We start from the raw sequence: 26,091 nt of genomic DNA, 5'->3' as shown, positions 1-26,091 counted from the left end.
CTACTGATTTAGAGAAGTTGACCTCAACATATTGTATTGCAGCAACATAAAACTGCTGTGTAGAACAAGGGTTTTTAAGACAATACGCATCTGCTGTTATTTCCTAAACAGCTTTGTGGCAGCGTGGTGCGCTGACGTGCTCCAGTGCACTACTGCAATGCATTCTGAAATAAGCTAAAGTAAGATAGTGCATCCAAATGGGTAGAGCTTACTCACTTCATTTAGATATCTTCAATCCAACAGTTTCTTGGTAGTCTGTCTTCATCTAAGGCGAAGAGGAGGCAAAAAGGGGTCTGTAAGAATCCTTGAGAGAAACTCTAACTATAGACAAGTTTAAGAACTTGCCCTCATGAGCGAGGGCATGGTTTTCAGCCTCAGGATTCGAGTAATATAATAATAATAATCAACCCACTGTCTCTATCAGTCACTCTACGGAACATGCTGTTGGTTGGATTTAGCTGTTTTCACTTAGCCAGTGACATAAATAGCATTAGGAAAGAGGGCACAGCTTACCCCCTGGGCAACTGCCGGTATAAACATCTGTTCTCACATAGCAATTGGATAAATTTCTGTACAATCCACTACTGCAACTAAGCGCAATTTATGGAAATTACACCTAGGAGAAAACATCACTTACCCTTGCACATTCAGCTAAAATCTATGAGTTTTGTTACTATCTTGAAGTGCATTTTACTGAGCGCTTAGAGGTATGAGTAAGAAAGCAGGCTGGGGGAAGTATGCAAAAGCCCTGCTCTGGTTTAGTTGTGTTCACACTCAAGTTCATGGTAACACTTGTCTAGAGTTTAGCAGGAGCAAGGTTAACCAAACACAAAAGGCTTGTGAAAGGAATTTCTGTGGCAGTGCGTTGTAAAATTCACAAATATCAGTCTTAATCTATTGACCTCCTGAGGAACAAACACGCAGAAGCCATTGCCTCAGCTATCTGCATAAATACGTTAACCTTTCCACCTCACCTTCTGTGTGCTTTTTCTGTAATCCAGTTGCATTGGCTCTTTCTCCTTTGCAGAATTGGTAAAGATACTAAAACATGTCAAGTCATACTTCGAAAAAAGAAAAACGATTTCTTTTTACCTCGGAATCTGTTGCTGAAGGACATTCTGGTAAGTCAAAATCCTAACCAAGTCTTTCTTTTTATTAAGAACTTGTACTGAAGAATGCTGTATGACAAAAGTTAAGTGATTTCTACCCTAATGGAGAAAAGGAAGGGGCCATCAATTATTTTGGTTAGACCTCAGATTAATTTCTTTGTGCACTTTAAAAGAATTTATTTACTTAGTATGCAATATAATCAGGGATCATATTTCAATTTTAAACTTTTACTTGAGAAGAGGAAGCATGGGGAGGTGCTCTACAGGTAGACTTGGAGTTTCTGCATATGCTGGACATTGATTTCCTTTGTAATTCTGTAATGAAAAAAACGATGGCCATGTCTGTAATAGGTGATCATTAATTCTGAGCCGCTGAAATGTTTGGAATATTAAGCATTAATTTTCATCAGAGCTGCCTTACAGGTTATGCTGTAATATTAAATGTGTCTCTTTTGCCATGTTGCTCACCCTAAGACAAGTTCATATATGCTTCAGCCTGTACAAAATCCATATACTTTCTAGGTCTGGGAATGAAGGACAGTGTCTCAGCTCTACCTGCTGCTCATTAAAAGCAGCTTTTTTCACACAGATTTTTTAGATAAATACCTATCTACAAGCTTTGTTAACTGATGGATGTGAGGAAGTTTGGACCTCCAGAAGGGATCCTATGTCTGAAATTTGCTATAGAGATAGCAACAGGTCCTATTGTTATAACCTTTAAATGACATATATTTTAATGTTAAGACTAAAAATAACATTGACTGTCTCCTTTTCTGAAACGGAATGAAAGACAAAAAGCCTAATAGTGGGGAAATCAGGGTGATGCCACACACTGAAGGTTTGCAGCTGCACTTTTTTTCTGTGCATTTATCTTCTCAGTGTTCCTATTCATTAGGTGAGACTGGCATAGTTTGAGACAAATTACATTACTGTCAGGTCTGTCTGCCCAGCCCCTCATAAGCAGTGCAACAGCTGCAAAACCACCGCAGCATGTAGCGTTGTATCTTGAACTGCCACCAACACTTGTTTGCTTTATAACACTGTGCTGTATGTTGCAATGGGGCAAATAGCTGAAGGTAATAAAACCTATCAATCAGTTGTTCCAAGTCATGCTGTCTCTGCTTGAGGATCCGACCCCTTGGTGTGAAACTGTTTCTTGAGCTGCAGAGCTCACTTTGCCTCTGGGTTGTTGACAGACTTGCCAGCTAACAAACTTTGCAACTTGGCGTTACTGATTTCACATCGGACTGCTCAAATGATTCCTGGATCTGAATTTAGACTACAGGTTCTGTCTTTTGAGCTTGTGTCTTTAGACTGTGATCAGTTTTTATCAGTGAAGTTGACCAGGTACAATATAACTCAGCTAACTGAGCAGGATTCTGATCCTACAAGTAAATATACTAGCAAGACATTTCAGTAAGATAATGCTGGAACTGGAAGCGGGGGGTGGAAATCAGTGCCACACCACAAACAGCTGAAGATAAGCTTTACAACTATCAAAGCTTTTTTTTTTTTTTTTTTTTAAAGCCTTCAAATTGTTGGGCTTGCTGGCAAATGCTTTCGAAATGCACGGTTAAATGTTTCTCTTAGGGTTGATTGGGGAAAACATCGTCAATCAAGAGACCCCTGCACCTCCACACGCAAATCTAACGCTAACATTGAGCTCACTGTAGCCTGTGTGTACAAAAGTGGCACACCCCTCCTTAGCACTCATGCTTTGCTTTCAATCTGTTTTCTAGTTTGTATTTGAGTGTAATAGTATTGATGGCACAAAAGCTCACCTGTTAAAAACTACATGTTAGCATGTTTCATATTTGCTTGCTTTTAGAGTATACGGGAAGGTACCATTCTGCAGCTGTCATGTTAAATTCACTTTGAACCTTAAACTTTGGTTGGATTAGTACATTTTTTGGGGTACAGAATAGCTCTAATCATAGTTTACAATTTCATTCTGCTGTCCGTTTACTTCCAAAGCACATCGCCTTAAAAGTAATAAGAAATGAAGAAGCATAACTGAAAGTCCAAATGAAATTAGCTGCCTCTTTGGGGCTATCAAGTCTAATTATAAACGTAACAGTACTCGCTCCTGCAAGAGAAGGGATATTAGACTAGAGATTACGTATATTATTATACAGAGTTTTGGCCAACCCTGCAGGCATATGGCTCTTTGTTACAGACAATATTTTGGATCCAGCTGTGTGGCTGTGTGACTGAACCTATTTTGGATAAGTTTTTTTGTAATGAGGTGGGTGAAGAGTAATGCATATTTCCCACTTTGGGTCTGCAGATCCAATCGTCAAAGCTGTACTTCTGAAGAAACACTATGGATTGCTTTCACCTCATTCAGTTATCCTGATGAGACAGAGACTCTCAATTTGTTCCAAGTTATAGATCATTAACTTTAAACAAGCCAAATCCCCTTCTGAAAGGGGGGGGTCATAAGTAACTAGTAAGTAATTAGTTGCTAAAGACAGACTATGTAAAAACTTTTTTCTCCAATGCTTCTATCCTTAAAAAGACTAAAAACTTGGAAATCTTAATGCGAAAACTTGTGAATGGACAGTGCTCATCCCTGAGAGCACGTTTGCAAATTCTTTTCTAAACTCAAATGAGCTGGGTAGTTGTGGGTAATTATAAGAGTGGATTCAATCTAAACCACCTGTTTCTAGGAAGAGGAATGCCTCTTGTGATCCAAAAAAGCTGACGCATGAGATCTCAGAGGTCCCTGCAGAAGGTAGTGAAGCTATCAACAGTAGTGTAAGTGCAGATCTCTGTTGGTTATTAAATGCAGATGAAAATGGGTACTTTGCACTGAAAGTGGAATACAAATTTTAAAACAAAGAGGGGAAGAAGAGAACTCCCCTACAGAGAGGGCTTAGCTATCATGTAATTAAATACTTCTTCACCAAGTCTTGTATCTCCTCTTTTACTGAAAGGAACATTTCAGGATGCTTTCACAAGCCCTCTTCATTGTTCCCTCACCTGGTAAGCTGCTGGCCCATGCAGGTAACAGTGATAAGTCAGTTGGGATTGACTTGAGGAGAGGAGCGAAAACTAGATAACACATACATTTCAGTATTTGCGTTGTTAAAATTGCATCTTGGCAGTTGCTCTGGCAGAGGTCTGCTGCCCAATAGAGAGGAAATTTTACCAAGAAATGTTTTTTCTCTTCCCATAGGAAGAAACGTTACGTCTTTCTTATTTTTGTCCTCTAGATAAGATGTGCGATCAGATAAGTGATGCTGTTCTGGATGCTCATCTCTGTATTGATCCAGATGCCAAAGTTGCCTGTGGTAAGTACAATGCAGTTAGAAAAACAGCTTAACAAGGTGCAAGAAACTAATCTATGTTGATTTAACATCCTCTGTTCCAATATTCTTGTAGTAGGCGGCTGACAGGCAACAGTTCCACAGTCAAGAGGCCGACCCTGGCATCCTGACTTAGAGCTGAAGGAAAGGCAGGAAAAAAAGCTGCAAAAAACAAATAGGAAAAGGAAATAAGAGAGTATTCCATACAAGTTAATAATGATCAAATGTGTGGCTGACAGGGCTACAGACAATGAGGAATGCAAGAAAACTGGGGAAGGAGAGAACTGAGGAAAGATATATGTCAGGACATATTTCTTGCTGTAGCGAGTAAATGTGTTACTAAAACTCAAAATCCAGAAGTACTGAATGCATATTTATCCTGCTTTTACAGAAGTAGGGTGACGCCCTTTGTTCACAGTAAGATGAACTACACAGTTCATTTGCATGTGACTCTGACTGCACTGGTTTGCCTTTTTCTTGGGACTTTGTTTTAGAACTATACTGTACATGGACATTGTCGCTATGCAACGTCATCTCTTCCAGAGGCTAGGAACAAGTCATCGGAGTGGAGCACAGCTGCCAGTGGGGAGTGAACACTGCAAACGGGGAAGGGAGCTTTTCTAAAGAGTGAGAATGTTTCTGAAGAGCCCTCTGAATGCAAAGTCATCTCTTTCTTAAAACAAACCGTGGAGACAGAGTTGCAGAACAGGGCACTAGCTGCATCCCAGGAATACGATGACCTAATATGACACTCGGTCCAAAAAAGTCTCATGTGATCCTTGGAAGCATAGCTGTGAGCAGTGAGAAGAAGTGGAGAGAGGGTTTAACATCTGCATTTGACTTAATGAAGCATATATTTGGGTATTGCATGATGCTTCAAAACTGCTAAAAGCTGGAGAGAATAACAGAGAAAAGCTACAAAAAGGATAATGACTGAAAACATGCTGTGACAGATGTGAGATGTACGATCTGTTTGTCTTAGCAAATGGAATACTGAGGTGTGAAATGATTATGCATGTAAACCCCTGAGGTCTGCAATCAGTTGAGCCAAAAAAAAATTAAAACTGCTGGTTGGAGTCAGAAAACATGAGTTAGCGTTAAAGCATAAGTCTTCCTGGTTGCCTAGTGACACAGTTTACTAGAAAAAGTAGTGGGTTGGAGAGTAGACAGTAGTTAGTTCGCTCAGTACACAGTTTACAGGGTGAAAGTTAGGGTCTTGCATTGTGTAGAATTTCCGTCTTGTGCAAGCCTCAAAGTTTCTGAGAAAAAAATTCAAAGCATTATGTAAGTACTAGGTCACTGTAACACGCTATTTTACAAAACTATGCAATGCCATTTACAGATAGGTTGAAACTAGGTTTTATCTTGCGGTAGAGAAAGTCATCTGTAAAATTCTCTGAAGTTTATTTGCTGCTTGGTCTTTTAGGGTCAACCAGTTTCGCAAATGAAGTTCTGAGCTACTTCACTGGCACTGCTTCATTCCAGCAGGACAGAGCTGGGCTGTCTGTGCGCTGCCAGCGTACTGCTAGCAGTAAAGTCAAGCAATAGAATAGTAGGTGCAAGTAGTATAGGGCAGAAGGCAGAATGATTAATCTGGTTCCTCTGTTATTAAATGAAACCAAATGCTTTCTTGAAAAAAAAAAAAAAAAAAGTCCAGTATGTCCAGTACACCAGAGTCAAAACAGAATAATAACTAACCGTAAACCATTTGAGAATGAAAAAGAAGGTGGAAGTTTTTACCAAGTACTGGAGTCCAAAATATTCTTTCAGGGGGCTTAAACGGGTAAGAAATCAATCCTCCTAAGAACGAAAAATTTTATATGGTAACTTTCCCTTTAGTGGAACAGATGGTGAATTGCATAGACCTCTTCCGTTTGGGGAAGAGAGGAATGAATTAGATATGAAACAGAGCTATGCAATTACAAGTTATATGGATGTGGTGACTAGACAGTGGTTGTTTGCTATCCGTTTCAACACAAAACTGAAAAGGCATGATATGAAACTTGGGGGCTGGATGGACGCTGGAAACAAGCAGTAGGAAATGATTCTGCACAAAATGTGTAATGAAATTGTGGAGCTTTTTGCTGCAGGATGCTGTAAATGCTGAAGGTTTTCCTGGTTGCCAGGGGCAACTGGAGAAATTAATATCACAATCTATCAACAACTGATCATGCCAGCTGTTAGTAAATGATTCTAGTACAGGTTCAGGAAGTCCCAGAACTGAAGTTGCTGAAGACTGGGAAAGTGTTTGGAGAAATAGTGCTATATGCACGGCCTGTTCTTACAGTTGACCGTAGACGTTTGCTGCTGGCTGCTGTTGAATAATTGGGTTAGATGGACACCCTCCATGCAGCAGTTTTGATGTTCATATGGGGTAGAGGGAAGAGTGATTGCATACAGAGCTATAGTCATACTAAGGCAACACAGTGAGTTCTCCTATGAGTAATCGGCTGTTTATAGAACCATCTTCAAAATCTGATTAACTGTAAATAGTAGCAATTGAATTCTCATATTTAATCTTTTCTCCTCAGAGTGTGTAGCCAAAACTGGAATGATTTTGCTTTGTGGAGAGATCACTTCCCAAGCTATAGTGGATTACCAGCAAATTGTAAGAGAGACCCTTAAGAGGATAGGGTATGATGACTCTTCCAAAGGTGAGTGAGGTCCTTCATGTGTTCATTCTTGGGTCTGTTCTGTGTGTGGTCATAGTCGTGTTTTTAACAGTATTCTGGAAAATAAAAGCAAGTGTGGATCCAAGCCTAGGAAAAAAAATGCACGGATGTTGATACATATTTGTCAGTGCCACGGCTGGTACCGAAAGAGCTATTTCGAGGTGACATATTAGGAAGAGACTTATTCTTGAAAGTACCAGGTACCTCTTGCTCCTCTGATGCAGGACTGATGTATGCCCAAATGACAGAAGATGGGTGCATCTGAAGGTTCATACTCTGAAAGCTTTAACACTGATCCTCGTTCTTGGATCTGCTCTGAGACTTGCAGTTCATGGCCAAGGGAACACTTTCTATGTTCTTGATATACTTCCCACAGTAGCTTCCTTTAAGCGATGAACCCTTTTCATGACTATTATCTTCCCTTTTCTTTCATGACATACATGGCTCTCCTCCAATTCTATCTTATTTTCTATAGACCCTACTACGTGGAAAAGCAAATAACGGTTGCTGGGAGCCTTTTAGACTCCTACTTTCCAAAGTTTATTGGATAGATGGTTTGAGCCTCGAATTTGTCCATAAGCAGCGTAACAACTTTTGGTGGGGCAACCTGCGGGGTTACATTGAGCCCCTCCCTTCAGGAGTCCAAGTTTCAACCAATACCCCTCACTTGCCAATGTCCTGAGACTGACAAAAATGTGCTCCTATTATCTGCGTCCACGGGCAATACAAAATGATGTTGGCATAGGAAACTTATATTTAAGTCTTTGGAAATGTAAAAGCTTTAGCCAAGAAAACTAAGTAGTCCCTGAAGGCTTCTCTAGCAGTTTGTGAACTCTTCAGCACACTTGACCTAGCTTTCTAATATTCTCTTCACCAGGATTGGACTATAAGACTTGTACAGTTTTAGTAGCTTTAGAACAACAGTGTAAAGAGATTAAGCGTGCTGTCTCCCATGGCAAGAGTGACGATGACATTGGAGCAGGGGATCAGGTAATGGGACTTTATTCCAGGCACATGACCAATTTAGTATACACATGAGCAATTAGATTGGTGGTGGGTCAGAACCTTTACTTAAGTCACTGTGCATGTTGAAATTTAGGAATTAGCGGCTAAATGCTGCCCACCCTGCTAATCACGAGTGAAAAACTGTACCAAGGCCTTCACTAGTTTCAGTGAAAGAGGCTTTGCTTGTATCCTGTAGCCCTCCTGGATAGTGCTGCAATTAAGCCTTTCATCCGCAGGTGGCAGTGCTGGGCTTTCAAGTCCTTTGGGTGCCCTGTTTTTGCTTCTCAGGAGTCAAATGCTAGGTTATTTTATTTGTTAGGGGTGAGGCGAGGGCTTTTATGAGCTTTATGTCTATGAAGCCTTTGCCGTGGAGCCTTAACACAGACTTATTCTTGCGAACAGACACCAGTGTGGCTCTTATTCTTGTTAGAGGGCATTACCCTGCACGCAGATAAATAAATGTTACTTCAAGCTGGCTATATATCATAGTGTAGTGAGCCTGTTACTGCTGTCTCTTTCTAGGCTTGGGTAATTTTACATTAGTACATGGCAAAGACAGGTGCAGAAATGGAAACAGGACATGGAAATGAGCAGCTTCGAATTATAACCTGTTTTTCGACGTAGGGTTTGATGTTCGGCTATGCTACTGATGAAACTGAGGAATGCATGCCCTTAACAGTCCTCCTGGCACACAGACTTACTGCAAGGATAAAGGCCTTGGAGCGGAATGGAGCATGGCCCTGGGTTAGACCAGATGGGAAAACACAGGTTCGTAAAGAAGATGCATATAAAGTAGCTTATAAACTTTAAAGGTGAGAAAAAACAGAAATGCGTTATTCTGTTGGCTACTAAATCAGAATTTGTTTTTGCCAAAAAATGTCGGTGTCAGTTTTATATTTCTAGGTGGGGTGAGTTTGTATATAACCTGCATGGTTTGCTTACGCTGTTCTATCAGTGTCTTAACTGTTTTCTTCAGAAGAGTGCTTGGTTTTCTTGCTTCTGTTCCGCTGCAGATTGGGATGACTAATAAATTACTATCAGTCATCTGAGTTTTTTTTCCTGGAGAAATATCAACATTCCAGAAGCATGGATTAAAACATGCTGGTTCTTTTGTCAAACCTCATGTTTGCTATATTTGATGAGTGGCCAGAGCCGCTGACAGTTGGGCTGCAGAACTGAGTGGATAAATCACTTTGCTGTAAGAGCTGCAGTTTGGCAGTCTCTGACGCAGTTAAATCCTCTTTCTTCTGAGTTGTGAAATCTGCAGGAAAAGGAGGGAAATCCATACATGTGGCACTTCTGAGAGAGCAAGGTGTTTTATTCCTAATTTTTGTTGCATTAGCGGCAAGTGAACTGCATTAATTTCTGTACTGTTGCAGTTAGGACACACCGCCTGTTGCACAGCCACAAGTAGTGCCTTTTGTCAGCGGTGCCTAGAACATGTGGAGAGACTGACTTTTGTGTGGTGTAACTATCCAAACATTTCTGAGGGACAGAAAAGTTGAGAGGACTACTTCACCTATAGGAACACCTGGATAGAACAATGTCAGCATGTATCTGTGCGTATATAAATGCGTGTTTCTATGCTACAGTTTGCAAAGGAATATTGCTTAAGACAGATCTCCATTTCTGGCTAGACTTGCCATGCATAGGTCAAGGTTACACTGATGCCTTACTGATTGTCAAAAGGCAGGAAGTGATCTGGGGGTTCCGTCAATCAAGAGCTGAATCCAGCTCAGATGATGATGCTCAGCCATTCCATTTAATATCACTAGTAGAGGAACTGTAAACAAGGATTTCATGGTGAGATTTTGTACCTATCGTTTTCCCGTTTGCCCCCATTTGAGGAGGGAGTAGATGTGGCAAAGATATTACCTTACCTTGAGTTTAGCGTCTAGCAGTAAGAGATCCTACGTAGGAGAGGAGCAGGGAACACTCCATGTGAGAGGAGAAATTTCAGCTGTAGATTGAGTAAGCACCAAAGACTGTTGGTCGCAAGACATAAATCTGTAAGATTTGGAGTAGTTGCGGCATGCACAGAACGACTTGTTTTTAGTCCAACGTGAAATATTGGTGTACAGCCCACTATAGTATGCTCTACAGTTACTCATTTTATCCAGGTCCCCCAACATTTATTTTGGCCTTGCTTTGAAGATCTGCTATTTGAAGTGATGTTAATGAGGGCCCACTCTGAATAACTGTAGCCTCTGCCAGATAAGATCTCAAGCTTCTGTAACTTTCTTACTGTTATTTTGCTTCTCTGTGGCAATACGTGTAACATCCTATCCTATCCTTAACTCCATTTGACAGAGATTCTTTAGCACTTTCTGTATTTTTTTTTCATACAGTGGTTTTAAGCATGATCAACAATCCAGCCTTTGTCATCCTATTTCCCTTCATCTGTTTATTTTTTTGCTGCAGAAAAGCAATGCGAGGTTCATTTTTAATTTTCAGGCTGGTGTTCTGCCTAAAGAAGAGAGTGCTGTGGGGGTGCTTGTGGCCTTGAATAGTCACTGCTCTTTTTCCTTTTCCAGGTCACAATGGAATACAAGGAGTGCAATGGAGCAGTGGAGCCCATCCGAGTGCACACACTTGTGATTTCGGTACATCATGCCCCGGATATGCCTCTACAACAAATACGGAAGGAGCTAATGGAGAAAGTTGTTAAAGTAGTCATTCCAGAGAAGTACCTTGATGAGCATACGATTTATCATCTCCTTCCAAGTGAAAAGTTTGTTGAAGGTGGTCCTAAGGTACAGTACTTCAAAAACGGACAGCCTAAACAGACTAGGATTCTTCTTTGCCACATGTATCTGAATATTCTCTTGCACAAAAGTGCAATGAACCTTTAATTAAGATAATCCCCAAGTTTTCAAGGCAGTTTCAATCACTTTTACTTGACTTTTCCCATTGGTATCTAAACTGAAGCCATACCTGCTTGGATAGCCAAGTGTAGAAAATCCTAGATCTTTGTCTTGCTGCTAGAAAGTATTTTAAATGACCAAAAGTTTGCCCTTGCGTTATATGCTGAAATGCTTGTCTTGAAGCATCTCTTTGCTTTCACAGTAAAGGTGAAAAAACAAGTAAAGATAAATCTGAGCCTGTACCTTTAAATTATTCAGAAAGCTGCACAACTTTCAGTGAAGACTTTGTATATAAAGCCTTACTGCTCATTGGAGTTTGACGTGTTCAGCTTTCCAGTTGCCAGCAATTGGCAAGCACTAGGCAAGCAGATGATATGCAATGGTAAAAGAATCTGTTAGGCAAAACCCTCTAGTTTTGTATGAAGTCAATGAGGGATTAAAATTACAAGATGTACTTGTGATCACACTGGGATGATGTAGAGATACTACTACTTAAAGCAGGGGAACAAATGTCAGTTTCACTGCCTTGCTACTTATTTGGTGACTTGAAGTTAGTGGATTAATGCAGTTTATGCTCTTTCAGGATGGAGGTTCTTGACACTCTGGAGTTCAGTTATCAGCCTGCTTTCACCAGCTTTGCTCCTCTGACAGAAGGGGGTAGTTTTCTGCTGGTTGAATAAGTTAAATCAGCTCATAAAATTGTAGGATGCAGGCTGAAGTCCACACAGGAAGGAGAGGATGGGACCCCGTTACTGGAAGTGCAGGCAGCTGGGAAGAAGAAAGGAGAAGTACCAAGTGATCTCTGTGGCACCAGTGAACCACTGGGTGAACTCAGCTGTAATGCCAAAGTACTCTTGTGCAAGACAGCACTGAGCCACAGATCTATGAAGTCCTCTATTCCTCTTTCCTATGTGTATATAAGTGAAGGCTGTTAATCTGTTAGGTCACATGTGATTTATTTTTCTGCAAGGCTTTTGTCTCTCTAAACTCTTGGCCTCCACCAGGTGTTACTGACTGAACTCATGGTCCAGTAATCCAGAGATCACGTTTCATGATTGCTGATTTGAAGGGAACACATTTTTTGTAATAATTATAGTTGTTCCCCATTCACATCAATCTTCAAAAGCTACTGCAGCACTGATGGCTTAGTCCATCTCTGAAAAAATTACAGTCAAGTAGACAACATTCATTAAATTGTCACATGAGAGGGCAAGCACGGTGAACAACCAGTGATTTCTGGAAAATCCAAACCAAAGTTCTATCCAATAACCTAGAATGGGATTGGGTAAACTGTTGTGTTTCATGAATGTATTCAATTGTTTGTCCTGCAGAGTGATGCTGGACTGACTGGCAGGAAGATCATTGTTGATACCTATGGAGGCTGGGGAGCCCATGGTGGGGGTGCTTTCTCTGGAAAAGATCCTTCCAAAGTCGATCGCTCTGCAGCATATGCAGCTCGCTGGGTCGCAAAATCTCTGGTGAAAGCTGGTCTCTGTAAAAGAGTATTAATTCAGGTAAGAGCAACAGGGAAAGTAATTCATCCCTGCACCAGGCTCCTGTTAGCTTCATCCTTGCTTTTGCTTCCAGCAGCTCCAGTGATCCCCTGTACCCTATACAATCTGCATACACACACGCTTGCTGCGCTCCAGCCGAGGCTGCACCAGCACGTTACAGACACTTAGGTTAGCAGTGACAGAATTTGCGTAGCCTGTTGTACTGTGTGGCCATATTAGTTGTAACTTGAACTACTTCAAGTTATATTTGAAATTACCATTAAGTTACTTTGGGTTCCCTAATATACTACTACAGTGCGGCATGTAACTGAAAACAATATTCAATTGTATAAGACCTTATTTTGCAGATTAAAACAAGAACATGTTTCCTCAGTCTTAGATGTTCAGAATAAATGCAGTTCCTTCCTTGTGCTTGAATACTTGGGACTAAGTGAAAGAAGTAGAAGGGGGTATTTTATTGGCCCTTAGACAGTTTCACCATTAAATATGAACGCAAAGTGAACGCAAAACAACTAAGCTTTACCTAGGCAGTTTGCAATGCTAGTTTATGCACGTACTTATTCTGAGTGGCTGCTATGGAATCGCTATAACTCAGCGCCACAAACTACTACAGTGAGAAGTAGCTATGACTGTTTTGCTGCAGAAGTGTGTTTAGCACCCTTTACTTTCCCATGGAGCAGAAACCTAGTAAATGTGGCTATGATCGATTACATAGTACCCACACTTCTCAGTTAAGAACAAGACCCCTTGCTTTAGGCGTTGTGCGGATGTTTGATACCAGCAAATGGCTGGTAACTTTTTCTTCTGAGGGGACAGAAGACAGCTTGTGTCTTCTTGGTATGCACATTCTGAGTGAGATTTTTGAACACACATATCATTGGCTTAATTCTTCAGTTAGCTGAGAATGTAGTTACGCCAGTACTGTTCAGAGACTCACCTTTAATATCTGCGTCTGGCTCTACACAGAGCAGAACTGGCTTTGCTAACAACAAACTATAGAGATGTCAGATACTAGCAATAGAGATAAGTGAGAAGGAAAGGGGATGCGAGAGCAGAAAAGAAGAGGGTGTGTCAAGTGGTGGAAGGCTGGATTCAAGATTAACAAAAAGAAAATACATCAAATTTGTCCTGGGCTGTCTCTTTCCAGCCCAGTAGTTGCTGTGTGGTGTAGCAAGACATTCCCAGCCTCTGCTGAGGCTAACACTGGGCTGGCTTTGCTATGGTTATGGTTTCCATACTAACCAGCTTTTACTACTGAAAGGCAAAATGGATAACATAGGTAATTACAGGCTGATTAGCTGTATGTTATCACAAATACCATGCAGGTTTTGTTTAGTATGATAAAGAATTATCAACTTCTTGGTTAATGAAAAACAGACTTAACATGATCTCAGAATTAGCTAGGGGGGATGATTAGGACAGTTTCTAACTAATCAATACTTTGTCACTAAGAAGTATATAAGCACAACTGAGCCATTTGGACTGTTACTTCTTGATGTATGTGGAAAGCAATGACAATGAGGAGGATGAGTGACAGAGACTGAATGGTTTGCATTGCTTAGTTCACCTTCCAGCAAAACACGTTTTCATCCAAATGTATTTTAAGAGAAGAAAAAAGTGTTAGCCTATACAACAGGAGGACTGTATCTTGGAAAGGGTTTGAATGATCAAGACAAGTACATTTCAGGAGAATCTGTCAGAGCTGGGCTGTGGTGTAAAGAAACTAATGTGATTCTTGGATGTTAGAAAGGTGCTGTAAAGAAATGAGAGGTAACACTTCTCGAGTTACTTTGATAACTACTTTATCAAAAGTAGTTTTGATAATTGCATTTTGAAAAGTACATGGAAACACTGGGGGAAATTCCGGGGACGGCATGGAAATAACTCACACTCTGGGAAAACAAGTCTTCCACAGGAAATCTTAAGGAAATTGATATATTTGAAAGGGAAGAATAACTTGATTGCTACATATAGACACTTGTATGTTGAGGACTGGCAGCAAAGACTGTTGTAGTTTTACTGGGAAAGATGTAAAAAAAGCTGGTGGCTGGAAGTTGACGCTAATAGGCTTTGCCTTATTTAAAAGTTAAATTAATATGTCAGGGTGACCAAACTGGAAGTTACAGATTTCCTACCACTTGGACGCACAATAGCACAATTGGCTATTTCACAGGCTTTTATCCAGCTCTGGCAGAAGTTCCTGCACTGGCAGAGGCTGAGTCCTGCCCCAGCTGGGGTTGGTGGCAGTGCAGGCTGGGCCCAGTGGACTGAGGAGCAGATTGGGGGCCCAGTGGGCAGCGATGCGCATCAGCTGGGGCCAGCAACCCCCAGAGCTGGTCATGGTCAGGGCTGTCTTAGCAAGACAGGGCGCAGCTGAAGGAAAGAAGGGGTCCTTCCTCTATCATTGGCACTGTAAGCCCAACCATACTTGGGGTTATGTGTCCAGTTTGGACTCCGCAGGCTCAGGCAGGGCAAAACAGACGTTTATCCTGTGGAATGAATCCCGTGGAGACCACCTGTATGGTGAGGGGGCTGGAGCACAGCATGTCCAAGGAAGGGCAGAGGCAAGGGCCTCTGTTCAGCCTGGGGACAAGAAGGCAAGGAGAGAGGAATCTGACTGCTGTCTCCAACTGTTTGATGGGTGGTTTTAAAGAAAATGGAGACAGACTTTTCTAAGAGGTGCTCAATGAAAGCACAAGAGTAAACAAAGACAGGTCGCTGCAATTTTTCACCATGAGGGTAGACAAACACTGAAACAGGGTTGCCTAATATTCTGTTTCTTCCTACCTTCATCTGATTGAACCACATAACGGTGCCCTGGAAAGGGGGTGTGACTGCTTTAATAAAATAGGAACATTCTTCTCATCTTGTCCTGTATAATTTTTTTCTCTGCCTCAGTGAGAATTGGAAATAATTGTAGATCTCAGACCTTCCTGTCTCACAGGCATGGAGTACTTGGACCTAACTGAGCTGAATGATGAAGCATGGCAGTATCTGAAGATGATTAGAAAGCACCTCTTCTGTTTTTAGGTCATGTCATTTAGGTCAAATGTTTGTCCAAGCTGATCGTTCTCTGAAGAAAACTGGTAATTTTCTGAAACAAAAGACTCCTAGCTTTCTTTATACAGAAAAGATGCATATGAAGTCTTTCCCCGATAAACAAAGTACGTCTCTCTTTTTGCTTAAGCAAAATGTAGCAAAATGTTTTAACTGCTTTTGGGTTTTGTGCATGTGTCTGACAGCTATCATATGCTATTGGTCTGAGTCATCCTCTTGCAATCTCGGTGTTTCATTATGGCACATCGGACAGATCGGAGGAAGACCTGCTCGAGATTGTACAGAAAAACTTTGATCTACGTCTTGGAGCTATCATAAGGTTTGTGTACCGTTAGTATTTACTGAAGGGAATAATTTGTATTTGTGGTGGTCTCTTAAACAGTTTAATATTAAAGCTTCTGGCTCCTAATATGGCTGAAGTGACATCATATGTCTGTTAATTGCTTTTATATCTACCCTTGCCATGCAAACAGTAAAAGATACAAAGCCAGTTCAAAAGTCAAGTAAACTTAATTTAAAAGGTGTCTAAATTTCTTAAATGCTCTCTGAAACCTTCAGAAGCAATTGAAATATGGTATGTATTTATAAAAACAAAACAAAATAAAATCTCGCCGTGAGATGAATTGTCTTCAAGTGAAAGTTCAGTTGTGATCAGAAACATATGAGTCACTGAGGCTGCCATGCTGTCAGTAAAGACAAGAAAACACAAAGCTGCTTAAGTTGTCCCCTGCTGCCAACCCAGCCGTATTGCCTCGCTATTCTGAAGCTGAGTAAGCAGGTGTTTTAGATGGACTTATTCCTTGCATTTACAGAAGCACACAGAAGCATCCTTTTCTGCAAGTGAAAAAAGGGGTGGAAGAGAGAAGCAGAGTCGGGATTAGCAGTCACCTACCCCCACACAGGGAAGCTGTAATCTGACCCTACCATTTTTCCTTCCCAGAAAGTAAGGCTAGAGGCTCGTCCTCTCAGTCCTGAAGAACTTCTGAATCTCTTGACTGATTTTCACCAAACTTGACAGGCTAAACTTCTTACAAGTTTCATAACAGGTACACCAATGGAGAGAAACAACTGTTTTCTCCGTTAAGGTATCACCCTTGTTAAACTCCAAAACTAAATTGACAACAGAGCTCAAGCCGGAGATAGATATCAGTAAAAGACTGACCCCTGCACAGAGGAACCAGTTTGTCACTTTGTGCTACGCTGGTTTTAGAACGCTTTTGTTCTAAAATGCTGGCATAAATGTTAGCTATCTCATTATTTGAAGAAACTGCTTTTAATGATTCTCCTCTTTTTTAAATCCAGAACTATTAATATCATTCGAGGATACAGTCCAAGATTCCACATCTCGAAAATATTTTTCTCTGAGGGGAAAAATGTCAACATCTTATAGAATAGGAGGTCTCTTTGGTTCCTTAAAATAGGACAGCCATTTCTGACAAGCAATATCAGCATTTTGCTGGTGAGGCCAACCCTTTGTGCTTGCTTTTAGGAATGTTTTTTGAACGTATATGCTGAGAGAACAGCGGACATTTCTTTTTATATTCTGAGATAATGCAAGGGATTATGGTGACTACCATTGCTAGGTAATGTTTTCCAAGTGTTTCCAGTTTACAAGTATAACCAAAATTCTTCTTTGCTTTTGTAATTATGACAGTTCACCATCATCAGTAATTTGTGCAACGGCTTCCAAATACTTTCCTTGAATTGGTGTGCTGAAAAAATGCTGCATTTCTCAAGTACATTATCTTAGCCAGGGAAGTGCTGAAGGGAGTCAGAAGGGAATAAGAAGAGAACAAGGCAAAAACAGTAGCATTGTTTAGTGAATATTTTCCTGTTAACTTTACCTCACAACCTTTAAAACTCCTTTGAATGGTACTGGCAATGAGTTCTAATCAACTAAGCACTAAAATACTTCATGCCGTCTTGTTGTTTATTTAGTCAGCACTCAGATTTTGATGGCTTTTTTATTAGGGTCAGGTACAACTGACCTTAGCAGCCATCAGAGCATGTGCTCGTATTGCACAAAATATTATTCAAAACAAGACTTTGCTGTATATCATGAGATACATAAACGTCCCCTTAGGTGCAAGAACACGTAATTTCTTCACCATCTGAAAATAGATTATCCTGTATTTGTTTTAATTTCTTTACTTTACTATTCCTCAGCCATTTTTCTCTCCAGCAGCTTGAGATACTAATCATCTATTTTAAATGTGTTTTCAAAGATAGTTCAGAACATAATAACAAACAGAAGAAAAGCCTCAAAATGTTTCAGGCCTTGCCTGAAGTCAAGAGAAACATCTGGTAGGCACCTGTGGCTAGCCGGTTAGGGTAGCTGCAGTCCTCTGTATTATGCAGACTGAAAAGCAGTGATCATGACCTACTTCTTTATTATTCATGTAGTCATCGTCAGTGTTAATGTCTATACTAAATGGTATCTTCGTGCGTCTGCACAAGCAGCTTTAAATCTCCAGTTACTCTGGCACCAACAGGTGTCTGCAATGGGTAATCCAGGGAGATAACGTATATATCCTGGTTCACTTTTAAATTATAGATTTGGAGGAATTCATTTTTTGTGTGAAGGTGAGATTGGATGATTATCTGTCCTCCAGATAATCATCTCTGGCTGCTTCTTTTGAGATCTTCATTATCTTCATGGCATAACAACATTGCAAAACACACTGGCAGTAACACAAAACACCTTGAGGCTTGCACAAGTGAATAACTGAACTTTATTACAATTTGAATGCTTCTGCATCGTAATGATTATAAAATTTAACTGCATACTTATCTCATCTCTGATAAATTTGAAGAAAGGTAAGTATTTCTTGTTACTTTAAATCGAAATCTTTCCCACTGTAAATTTAGGTGATTCCGCAAGGAAAGGGTATAGTTAACACTACTGTGGGTTTTTTTGTCTCTCCCCAGGGATAACACTGGTTAGCTCTCCGATATATTTATATCATAACATACATTGGTGTAGAATTACGTAAAACTTGCATTCTTTTTCTTTCATGTAGGGAGCTGGATTTGAAGCGGCCAATCTACCAAAAAACGGCATGTTATGGGCACTTTGGGAGAGAAGAATTTACGTGGGAGAAACCCAAAAAACTTGTGTTTTAGGCTTTTCAGAATGTTTCCTGTAAGGAGGTTTAATAATCAGGTTCAACTTTAAGCTGTTCAAGAAAAGATTGTATCTGCTCTTTTTTAAATGACATTCTGTAGCTACTAGAATTACTGAAAATTATTTATATTTAGTTTCTAACTTTCATAGTGGCCTGACAGTTGAAATGCATACCCTCTATGTTAACAAACTCTTCATCTTGTCTTTGTTAAGGGAGTGAGCAATTTAGGCCTATGGCTGTGATCAGATGTTAGACGAACAGCTGGTTGTGGAAGTTCAAGTCGTTCCTGTCCTGCCAGTGAAGCCTAGTACTGCTTAGTCAGCTAACTTAGTACTGAAGTGAATGAAGAGCACTCAGCTGAACTGCTGTGCTGTGGGTGAGGTAACGTCCAATAGCTCACGGCACAAGGAGGACAGTAACAGTGCAATTTCGCATAATTCTTTGGCAGTGACTTCCATGACTACAGCTTTAGTTATGGTTCTTCTGAGCCAAGCCCCCAAAAAAGAAAATCTGTTTCAGAACGTTGCCCATTGTAACCGTAATATACATTAGCTATGACGTAGTGTTATCTGCTTGCTTTTTTTCCATGTTGATTTTGTAGGCATACCTCTGTGAGAGCTGATCAACTCCTCTGTTGTAGTATTTCTACTCATTTAAAGTTACTCCTTTTCAAATCAAAATTTTTCATGCTGGTCTGCATGAATTGGGATTGGTTGTATTTGAATTAAGTTTCATTCAGTCAGTTTTGAATGTAAATGTAAAGACTTTTTATAAAAAATATTCAGAGGACATCACCTTTCTCTGACTTGTCTGGCTGAAAGAACAAAAAGAGACACAATTCAAAATCACGTGGCTTTTCTTTGAGGACTATGGAGGGATTAAAAAGCTTGTATATAGGAAGTAGCAATTCTGGTGAGCAAATTTATTTTTCACCAGCGTATTGTAATTGAACACAATGTTGGAATGCTGTAACTGCTCTTACTTAATACCAGGGAATTTTAGTAAACAGTTAAGCAATATAGCTATCCCCCTCCCCATCAAGGGGAAAGTATGGGCTTCAGTGACATGTCTAATTAAATGCAAGTAGTTTAATTTAACATTAGTTTTGAACAAGTTTTTAAAAGCTGCTTCCTTACATGTAAAGACAGATTGATCCATTGCTCCTTTCATGGACTTGAACCAAAGAGAGGTCATTGTACAGCTGTAACTGTACATTACCAAGCTTGATACAGTTAATTTGATCTGCCACCACAGTGCTGCAGTCAGTCTTCTGTCTTACAAAGGACTCTTTTTTTTTTTTTTTTAATGTAAGAAAAATAAGTTAGTTCCTGGAATAAAAGCTGCAATTCTCTTGGTTTTTTTTTCTATTAAAATTTTTTTTTTAAATGACAGGTTTCCCTTTGCATCAGAGGTTAGCTTAGACCCTCTCTTTGCCTGAAATCCAGTGTAATCTGAATATGGCTACGTAGTTGTAAAACATGTAGTTTAATCTTTATTAAAATATGCCAAAACTAGTGTTGTCTATGAAGTAGTAATGTAGTTTGCTAAACAATTTGAAAAAGTCAGAAAAACTTATTGTCGCTCTTAGTAGTATAAAAGTAAAATGCTTAAATGATGAAAGACTTGCAAAGATTGCTATCTAATAAATGGGCTGTAATGACCTTTTGAAAGACATTTCTGTAAATGGGCCTCTAGCCTCAATTTAACTCTGCCATGAAACTTCACCCTCCCAAAGCTGAGCAGTATTTTTGGTAGGATGCTGTGGTTGTCTGTTTGTTGGGGAAAAGCCCATTTTGATAAAGTCTTTTGTTAAATTTGAAGAGGGAATGAATTGTTCTATGGAGATGTCTCTTAAACGTTGCTCAGTGTAAAAAAAAAAAAAAAAAACAACTTGCTAACTTTTAGACAGCTGTAGTCTAGAAGAGGCAAACTGACAATGGGATATTTGGACAATAAGAATACATCTCAGCAACATTTGATTCACCTTGCTCTCTGGCTTCCTATAAAACACTGAGATCAAAGTTACAGACTTTTTCTTCGAGGACTTGGATAGTTTTTAGTGTATTTTTAATCAAGTACTTAACATTTTTTAGAGACAGATCCCCTGTTGGGATTCTCTGCTGCCGTTAAATGTTGTCATAATTCTGTTAACTTGCGCAGGAGTCGCACTTTCTGGTCCGAGAGATGAACAAAACCTCTAGAATGACACTGTCCTCTTCCATTGTCACAGATATTGCCACCTCCTGCTCTAAGGGTAAATACACGTGTTCAAACCCTCCCTCTCCCCACTTACCAAAATAAAGAATATTATTCACAGGAAGTTCTCTCCCAGTTAGGTGAGAGAGAAGCAGCCAGAAGCCAAACCTGTTGGTCACCTCATTCAGTGCCCTAGAAGTGGCAGAGTACTGTGGGGCTGAGGTAATCTTAAGAACTTCTGTATAACAAAAACTAAATATAACCATGCTCTGAGTAATAGCAAGTTGTTGTTAAGTTTTTAAAAATATATTTGATTGGAAGTTCTAGCAATAAAGTTAATTTTCACAGCATTTCTGTGAAAGCAGACACTTATTTATCGGAAAACTGAAGAGTAGCAGTATCTAGAATATCTCAACTTTCAGGCAGCTAGGCCCAGATATGTGAAGACATTGAAGTGCCTCATTTCTGTGTTGACATCTACATACCTTTGTGGATGAAGTTCCAACTGTCTATTTTTATAGCAGTTGTATTAAGAACCCAGCTGCTGCTGGAATAAAATGGGAGATACATATGCATGCTATAGCTCAGCCCTGAGGGTGTCACTAAACATTCAGGAAATGAAAGAGAATCAGGAACAAGTTTGGTCAGTACCAGTATCACACGTGAAGTCAGAAGCAAAGTTGGATTTCATTAATAAATAGTTAGTTCAGTTGTGTTGACTGAGCAACTATTCTTTTCCTTGTAGTTCTCTTACTTTCCTCACTGCTGACTTTGTAGCTTTCATAACAACTCACTTTGAGTATCTGCATTCAGGTAATGATCTATTATCTTTTATAACACTAGCACAGCAACGCTAACTGCACAGATCTCTCTTTCCCCTTGTTCTCAATTTTGGTATCTTGTTTCAAAGTAGCCAGGAGCACTGACTGTTGAGGAAATCCTCCCCACTCACAGGCTGGAACAGGTACACTATACTTCCAATCTCCAGAGATTCTCTCTAGCAAGTTTTAACAAGCCTTTTCACAAGAGTGAATTAATTTTATTTACACAGGGTTGGTAGTTGCCCAATATGGAATTTTCCTCAAAAACAGCAAAAGACATATCCCTATTTTTTTTAAAAAAAGAATGCTACCACTGCTAAATTTGAAGTGCCTAAACCACAGTCAGAAATAAAACAATTGCTCCACAAAATCAGTAGTCATTTTTTCAGATAACTGGCATATTTCCTGCTATCATTCTAGAAATGAGGTCACTTACATTGTAACCTCAAAAAAAGCGAAAAGGCTCCCAAAGCAGACACAAGCATTGAGACTGCAGTTACTGCCTAAAGCTTATCTAAATTACAATGTAGCCTACCTATTATATAGGGACCAATCAAACTATTTGTTTCCAAATGTCGTAACTATTGTTTCATTGCACTTGGGAATTTAATATCAAATGAATAGGCTCCTCTTTCAAACACATAGCTACCATGTATTACATGTCTCCCCAAAATAAATATAATGGCTGGTAACCTATGTAAGAAAAAAAAGTTAGATTGTAACAACACATCAGGATAAAAGAACATCATAGTCCACGCACTGTATTTTGGAACTTCATCCAAAGTGGCAGGCTGTACAGATTCTCAGCTGATAGAAGAAAAACTCAACATGAACGAAAAGTCTTTATTTTAGTAAAACAACTTCTGTGCATCACAAACTAATGTGCATAGGCATTAGTAGCTATTCTAGAAAACAAATTCGTCAACTAGTGAATTAAGAAGGGACTTCCAAAAGCTAACAGTTCTCAAAAGCTAATGATTGCGGTTGGATTTTGTGAGGCAGAATTAAACATAACTCTTTCAAAAGGGCACACCTTCACTCAAACCAATTAGAGGAGAAAGTGAAGGAAGCAGGAGGGCCAGCCTGGCTACAAAAGTGCCTTTCATATCATCAGATCTTTTATTGGAATAAAATTTTTCTGGCCTCAGAAGAGATGAAGGGTCTCTGCATTTAGAATGAGGACATTAGGATTAAGATCTGTTTCCTTTGTGTCAAAATTAGCTTTGTGACTCATGCTTTTAGTGCATGCCACAAGAGCAGTTGCACCAAAAAACACAAACCTTGGAAACGGGTTTACTGTTCCTTCTGAACTGCACTTTCTGAAATAGATTTTCAGCTGTGCTGAACCTAAACCTTATCTGGAAGTTGGCAGACAGTATTTTATATGCTGTTTTGCTAGTTGTACTCTCTTAAACGGTATATAGAGAAATGCAAAGTAGAGTGCCAATTCATTTAATTCCTAATGAACTGAAAGCATTTACTGAAATGGAAATTAAAATGCGTATCTTTAGCACATGCTGATAAAGAGAATGGACTTTTCATTTAATCCCTCATTTCAGAGCTTTCTACTGCCTTGACCTTAAGGTGCAAAAGGAAATCCTCTCTTTACTACTTCTCCTCCCAAGGTTTTTGGCCTGAATGCTCTTGGTTGATTCTGGGTGAGGCTGTAGAAGGAAGAAGATTGAATGAGAAGCAAAAAGGAAGGCTAGAGCAGAGCTTTTTCACCATGAACTGAATTGTCCTGCAGCAGTCAAGTGTGTCTATCATAACAGGGATGCAAATTAGTAACAGATGGCACAACACCCTTTTCCTCTGTTGAGGGATGACGCCAGCATAAGAACAGATAGGCCTTGCTGCTTTTAACAACTCAAAAAAAAAAAAAAACCCAAACCAAAAAACAGAGAGCTCTCATGAGGCAAAAATAACCACCAACACGTTACACTTTTTAGCCAAGCAGTTTACTACGCTTTTGTCTCAGCAATAAGTGAAAGAGCTCAACCCTACTACTGGAGAGTCTTTCAAACAGCAGCCAACAATTCAAACTGCATCCTACTTATTGGGTCTGTCTCACATCTCCAGCATAATCCTGAATCTTTAAGACGACTGGTCAGTAAAATATTAGCATTCCATTCTTTCCAACTTCCGGGCCAGAGAAAATGCATCTATGTCAAAACTCTCCTAGTATATATACCTGGAGTGCTAAAGCTATCCTGATTTTTCTGAATGTAACATTCCTATTTTTTACCCTACATGTTTTCTTATACTTCCTTTGTGTGTAACATATAGTTACTGCTCCTGTAATCTTTCTTCTGACAAACTCCCATTGTAATCTATGACAGTCCTATTTGAGCAATTTCAAGCGACCAGAAGAACTGTGTGAATAACTAAGTTGAGCTTTTAGCACCAGATCTCACACTTGGTGAGATCAGTTTTGGACTGAATTTTGGCCTTGTGCCAAGGTCCTTCTCCACCAATCCAATCAACCCTCTCATCTTGCATAAATAGTACAAACCCAAAGTTTCTATTAAAATCAGTCTCCACCTATAGTATTTGCTAATTTTTATACATTAAAATGATATATATTGATGGGACCACAGCGTTAGGGATGTTTCAAGCAGGCATAAACCTGTACTGCTGCTAAAAGAAATAGTCAAGCTGTCTTGTCACCATCAGCTACTTCTTCCAGGCCTTAGGCCCTCTCCTCTACTGTGCTGATGTAAATGTGAGGCTTAATAGTGACCAGATCAGGGAACTGACCCATGTTAAGGCTGGTTGGCAAAAAAAAAAAAAAAAAAAAAAAAAAAAAAAAAAAAGTCAGGTTAACCCAGGTCACTTAATCTGTTACTGAAGATACAACCGAATCTGCATTTAAGCTGGGGTGTGAGTTTTAATTGCCTCATACTTTGTCTATGACACAGTCTTCCTTTTGGAAATAAGCAAGTCGTTAAAATAAAACGCAACTCCTCAAATACAGCAGGATTGCTTTTGTGGTTCCTTATAAGGAATCCTACTCCCCTGCCAGTGGTCTCGTATGGAATGAGTCTTTGAAGAACACACAGGTGAATGACAGGGCAAGGGACACCGAGCCAGAACAGTATGGTGTAGCACATCCTAACTAGCAGTGTTTTCTAGTCCAAAATAATTCCAGCTTTTGCCTGAAAAAAAGCAGGAAAAGTCAGAAATCACAAGTGAGAGTAAGAGTAGGATGCACCTGACCTGAATATGGAGTCTGCTGTTAGCAAACTGGTGAGGGTGCTGTGAACTAGGATAGCGAAAGAGGTTTCTTAGAGCGAGAACCAAAATAGAAAAACAGCAACTGGCCTCCATTGCAGACAGAAGGAAGTTCTCCATCTTGTCTGACTCTGGTATTTTCAAGGATTTTTTTCTTTGTTAAGAGATATAAAAATATGGGTTCTCAGTACAAATCTACCATCCTTTAGGACCACACTTCTCGACTGGTCGGGCATTACAAAATGGTGAAGGAGGCACAAAACACCAGTCACCTGCAGTTTACAACTAGCAGGAAGCATAGTGAGTTCTTCATTTACAGAGGATGATTGCAAAACACTGCTTTGAAATCTGCTCTATCTATTCATCTGTGCAGAGAAAAGAGGTGCGGCCACCTGAAAATCTCTGGAATTTGGCGATCTCTGAGATGGTCTCCAAAATGATGTCTGTTGACAGAAAGCAGAGTGCTACAGCAAAGAGACATGAGTTTTTGGAAGCTCCTGACCACCACTATTCCATCTGTAACAAAAGATTTCGAGACACCTCTTGCTTTTAGCGGTCTGCTGTCCCAGCTCATATATCCTTATGCAGCAGACAGGGCTTACCAGTTAGTTATTGGCAGCTGTAAACATGCTGAGAAGTTAAGCCTTACAGCTAAACCATCAGGCTAACGCTCTGCCCTGATTAGCAATTACCAACATTCACGTGCCTGCTATGCTGCCACAAAACAAACACACAACGTCATATTCTCCCTGCCTCCAGCGCCAGGAAGAGGGAATGCAGGAAGGCTGGAGGCTGACCTTTCAGGGTTGCAGAAAAGCACAAAGAATAAGTACGCTTTGAGGGCAGATAAGCAGTGGAAGAATGGCAACAACATGTAGAAAGCACACGCGCTCTGCAAAAGGAATCTACCTAGGCCTCAGCTATTTACATGACAGACATTAAGTCTCGTGGCCACCAGGCTACAAGAGCGCTAGCAAGGAAGAAAAAAAAGCTGCCGTGCAGTGAACGGCGCCACTTCTGAACCACCTCAAGCGCTCCCGCTTCCGGCTGCTTTTTAGCACTCCCACTCACGTTACACTGCAGAGCCGCACCGCCGGTGGCGGTGAAGTCCTTTCCGTCTGCCCCCACGCTGGCTGAGAGCGGCGTGTGTTTTTATCCGCAAGCACGGCGCAGCTTCCTCAACCCCACC

The 26,091-nt window shown here is 40.2% G+C and overlaps 1 protein-coding gene and 1 long non-coding RNA gene across 4 annotated transcripts; one reads left to right on the top strand and one right to left on the bottom strand.

Annotated features, from left to right (window-relative positions):
- The first annotated feature begins 972 nt into the window (after positions 1-972).
- LOC104152290 (S-adenosylmethionine synthase) lies at positions 973-25,979 on the top strand. 3 transcript variants are annotated; one of them, XM_009687586.2, is made up of 9 exons: positions 973-1,121; positions 4,325-4,402; positions 6,949-7,071; positions 7,967-8,079; positions 8,719-8,862; positions 10,629-10,847; positions 12,290-12,472; positions 15,715-15,848; positions 18,550-25,979. In XM_009687586.2, exons 1-9 carry the CDS (start codon positions 1,049-1,051, stop codon positions 18,650-18,652), a joined length of 1,170 nt encoding a protein of 389 aa, XP_009685881.2. In that variant the 5' UTR covers positions 973-1,048; the 3' UTR covers positions 18,653-25,979. The 3 variants fall into 3 exon arrangements, with proteins under 3 accessions (XP_009685881.2, XP_068784588.1, XP_068784587.1); XM_068928487.1 differs by having other exon boundaries at positions 983-1,121; positions 15,783-15,848; positions 18,550-18,670; XM_068928486.1 differs by lacking the exon at positions 973-1,121 and adding an exon at positions 3,784-3,866.
- LOC138064699 (uncharacterized) lies at positions 10,947-26,091 on the bottom strand. The gene is made up of 3 exons (XR_011137942.1): positions 25,974-26,091; positions 12,331-12,450; positions 10,947-11,726 (listed from the first exon to the last, which is right to left on the bottom strand). It is a non-coding gene; the product is annotated as an uncharacterized lncRNA (long non-coding RNA).

The sequence above is a fragment of the Struthio camelus genome, chromosome Z (genome assembly GCF_040807025.1).
Source record: "Struthio camelus isolate bStrCam1 chromosome Z, bStrCam1.hap1, whole genome shotgun sequence".
Lineage (NCBI taxonomy): Eukaryota > Metazoa > Chordata > Aves > Struthioniformes > Struthionidae > Struthio > Struthio camelus.
The sequence above is the reverse complement of the archived record's forward strand: the minus strand, read 5'-3'. Positions and strand labels throughout refer to the sequence as shown.

What these genes read in the sequence shown, in the direction of transcription:
- LOC104152290 (XM_009687586.2), top strand. Translation starts at nt 1,049, where the DNA reads ATGTCAAGTCATACTTCGAAAAAAGAAAAACGATTTCTTTTTACCTCG. An exon ending in AGATGCCAAAGTTGCCTGTG is followed by an intron (nt 4,403 to 6,948) that starts GTAAGTACAATG and finishes TTTTCTCCTCAG; the next exon opens with AGTGTGTAGCCAAAACTGGA. An exon ending in CGTCTTGGAGCTATCATAAG is followed by an intron (nt 15,849 to 18,549) that starts GTTTGTGTACCG and finishes TCTTTCATGTAG; the next exon opens with GGAGCTGGATTTGAAGCGGC.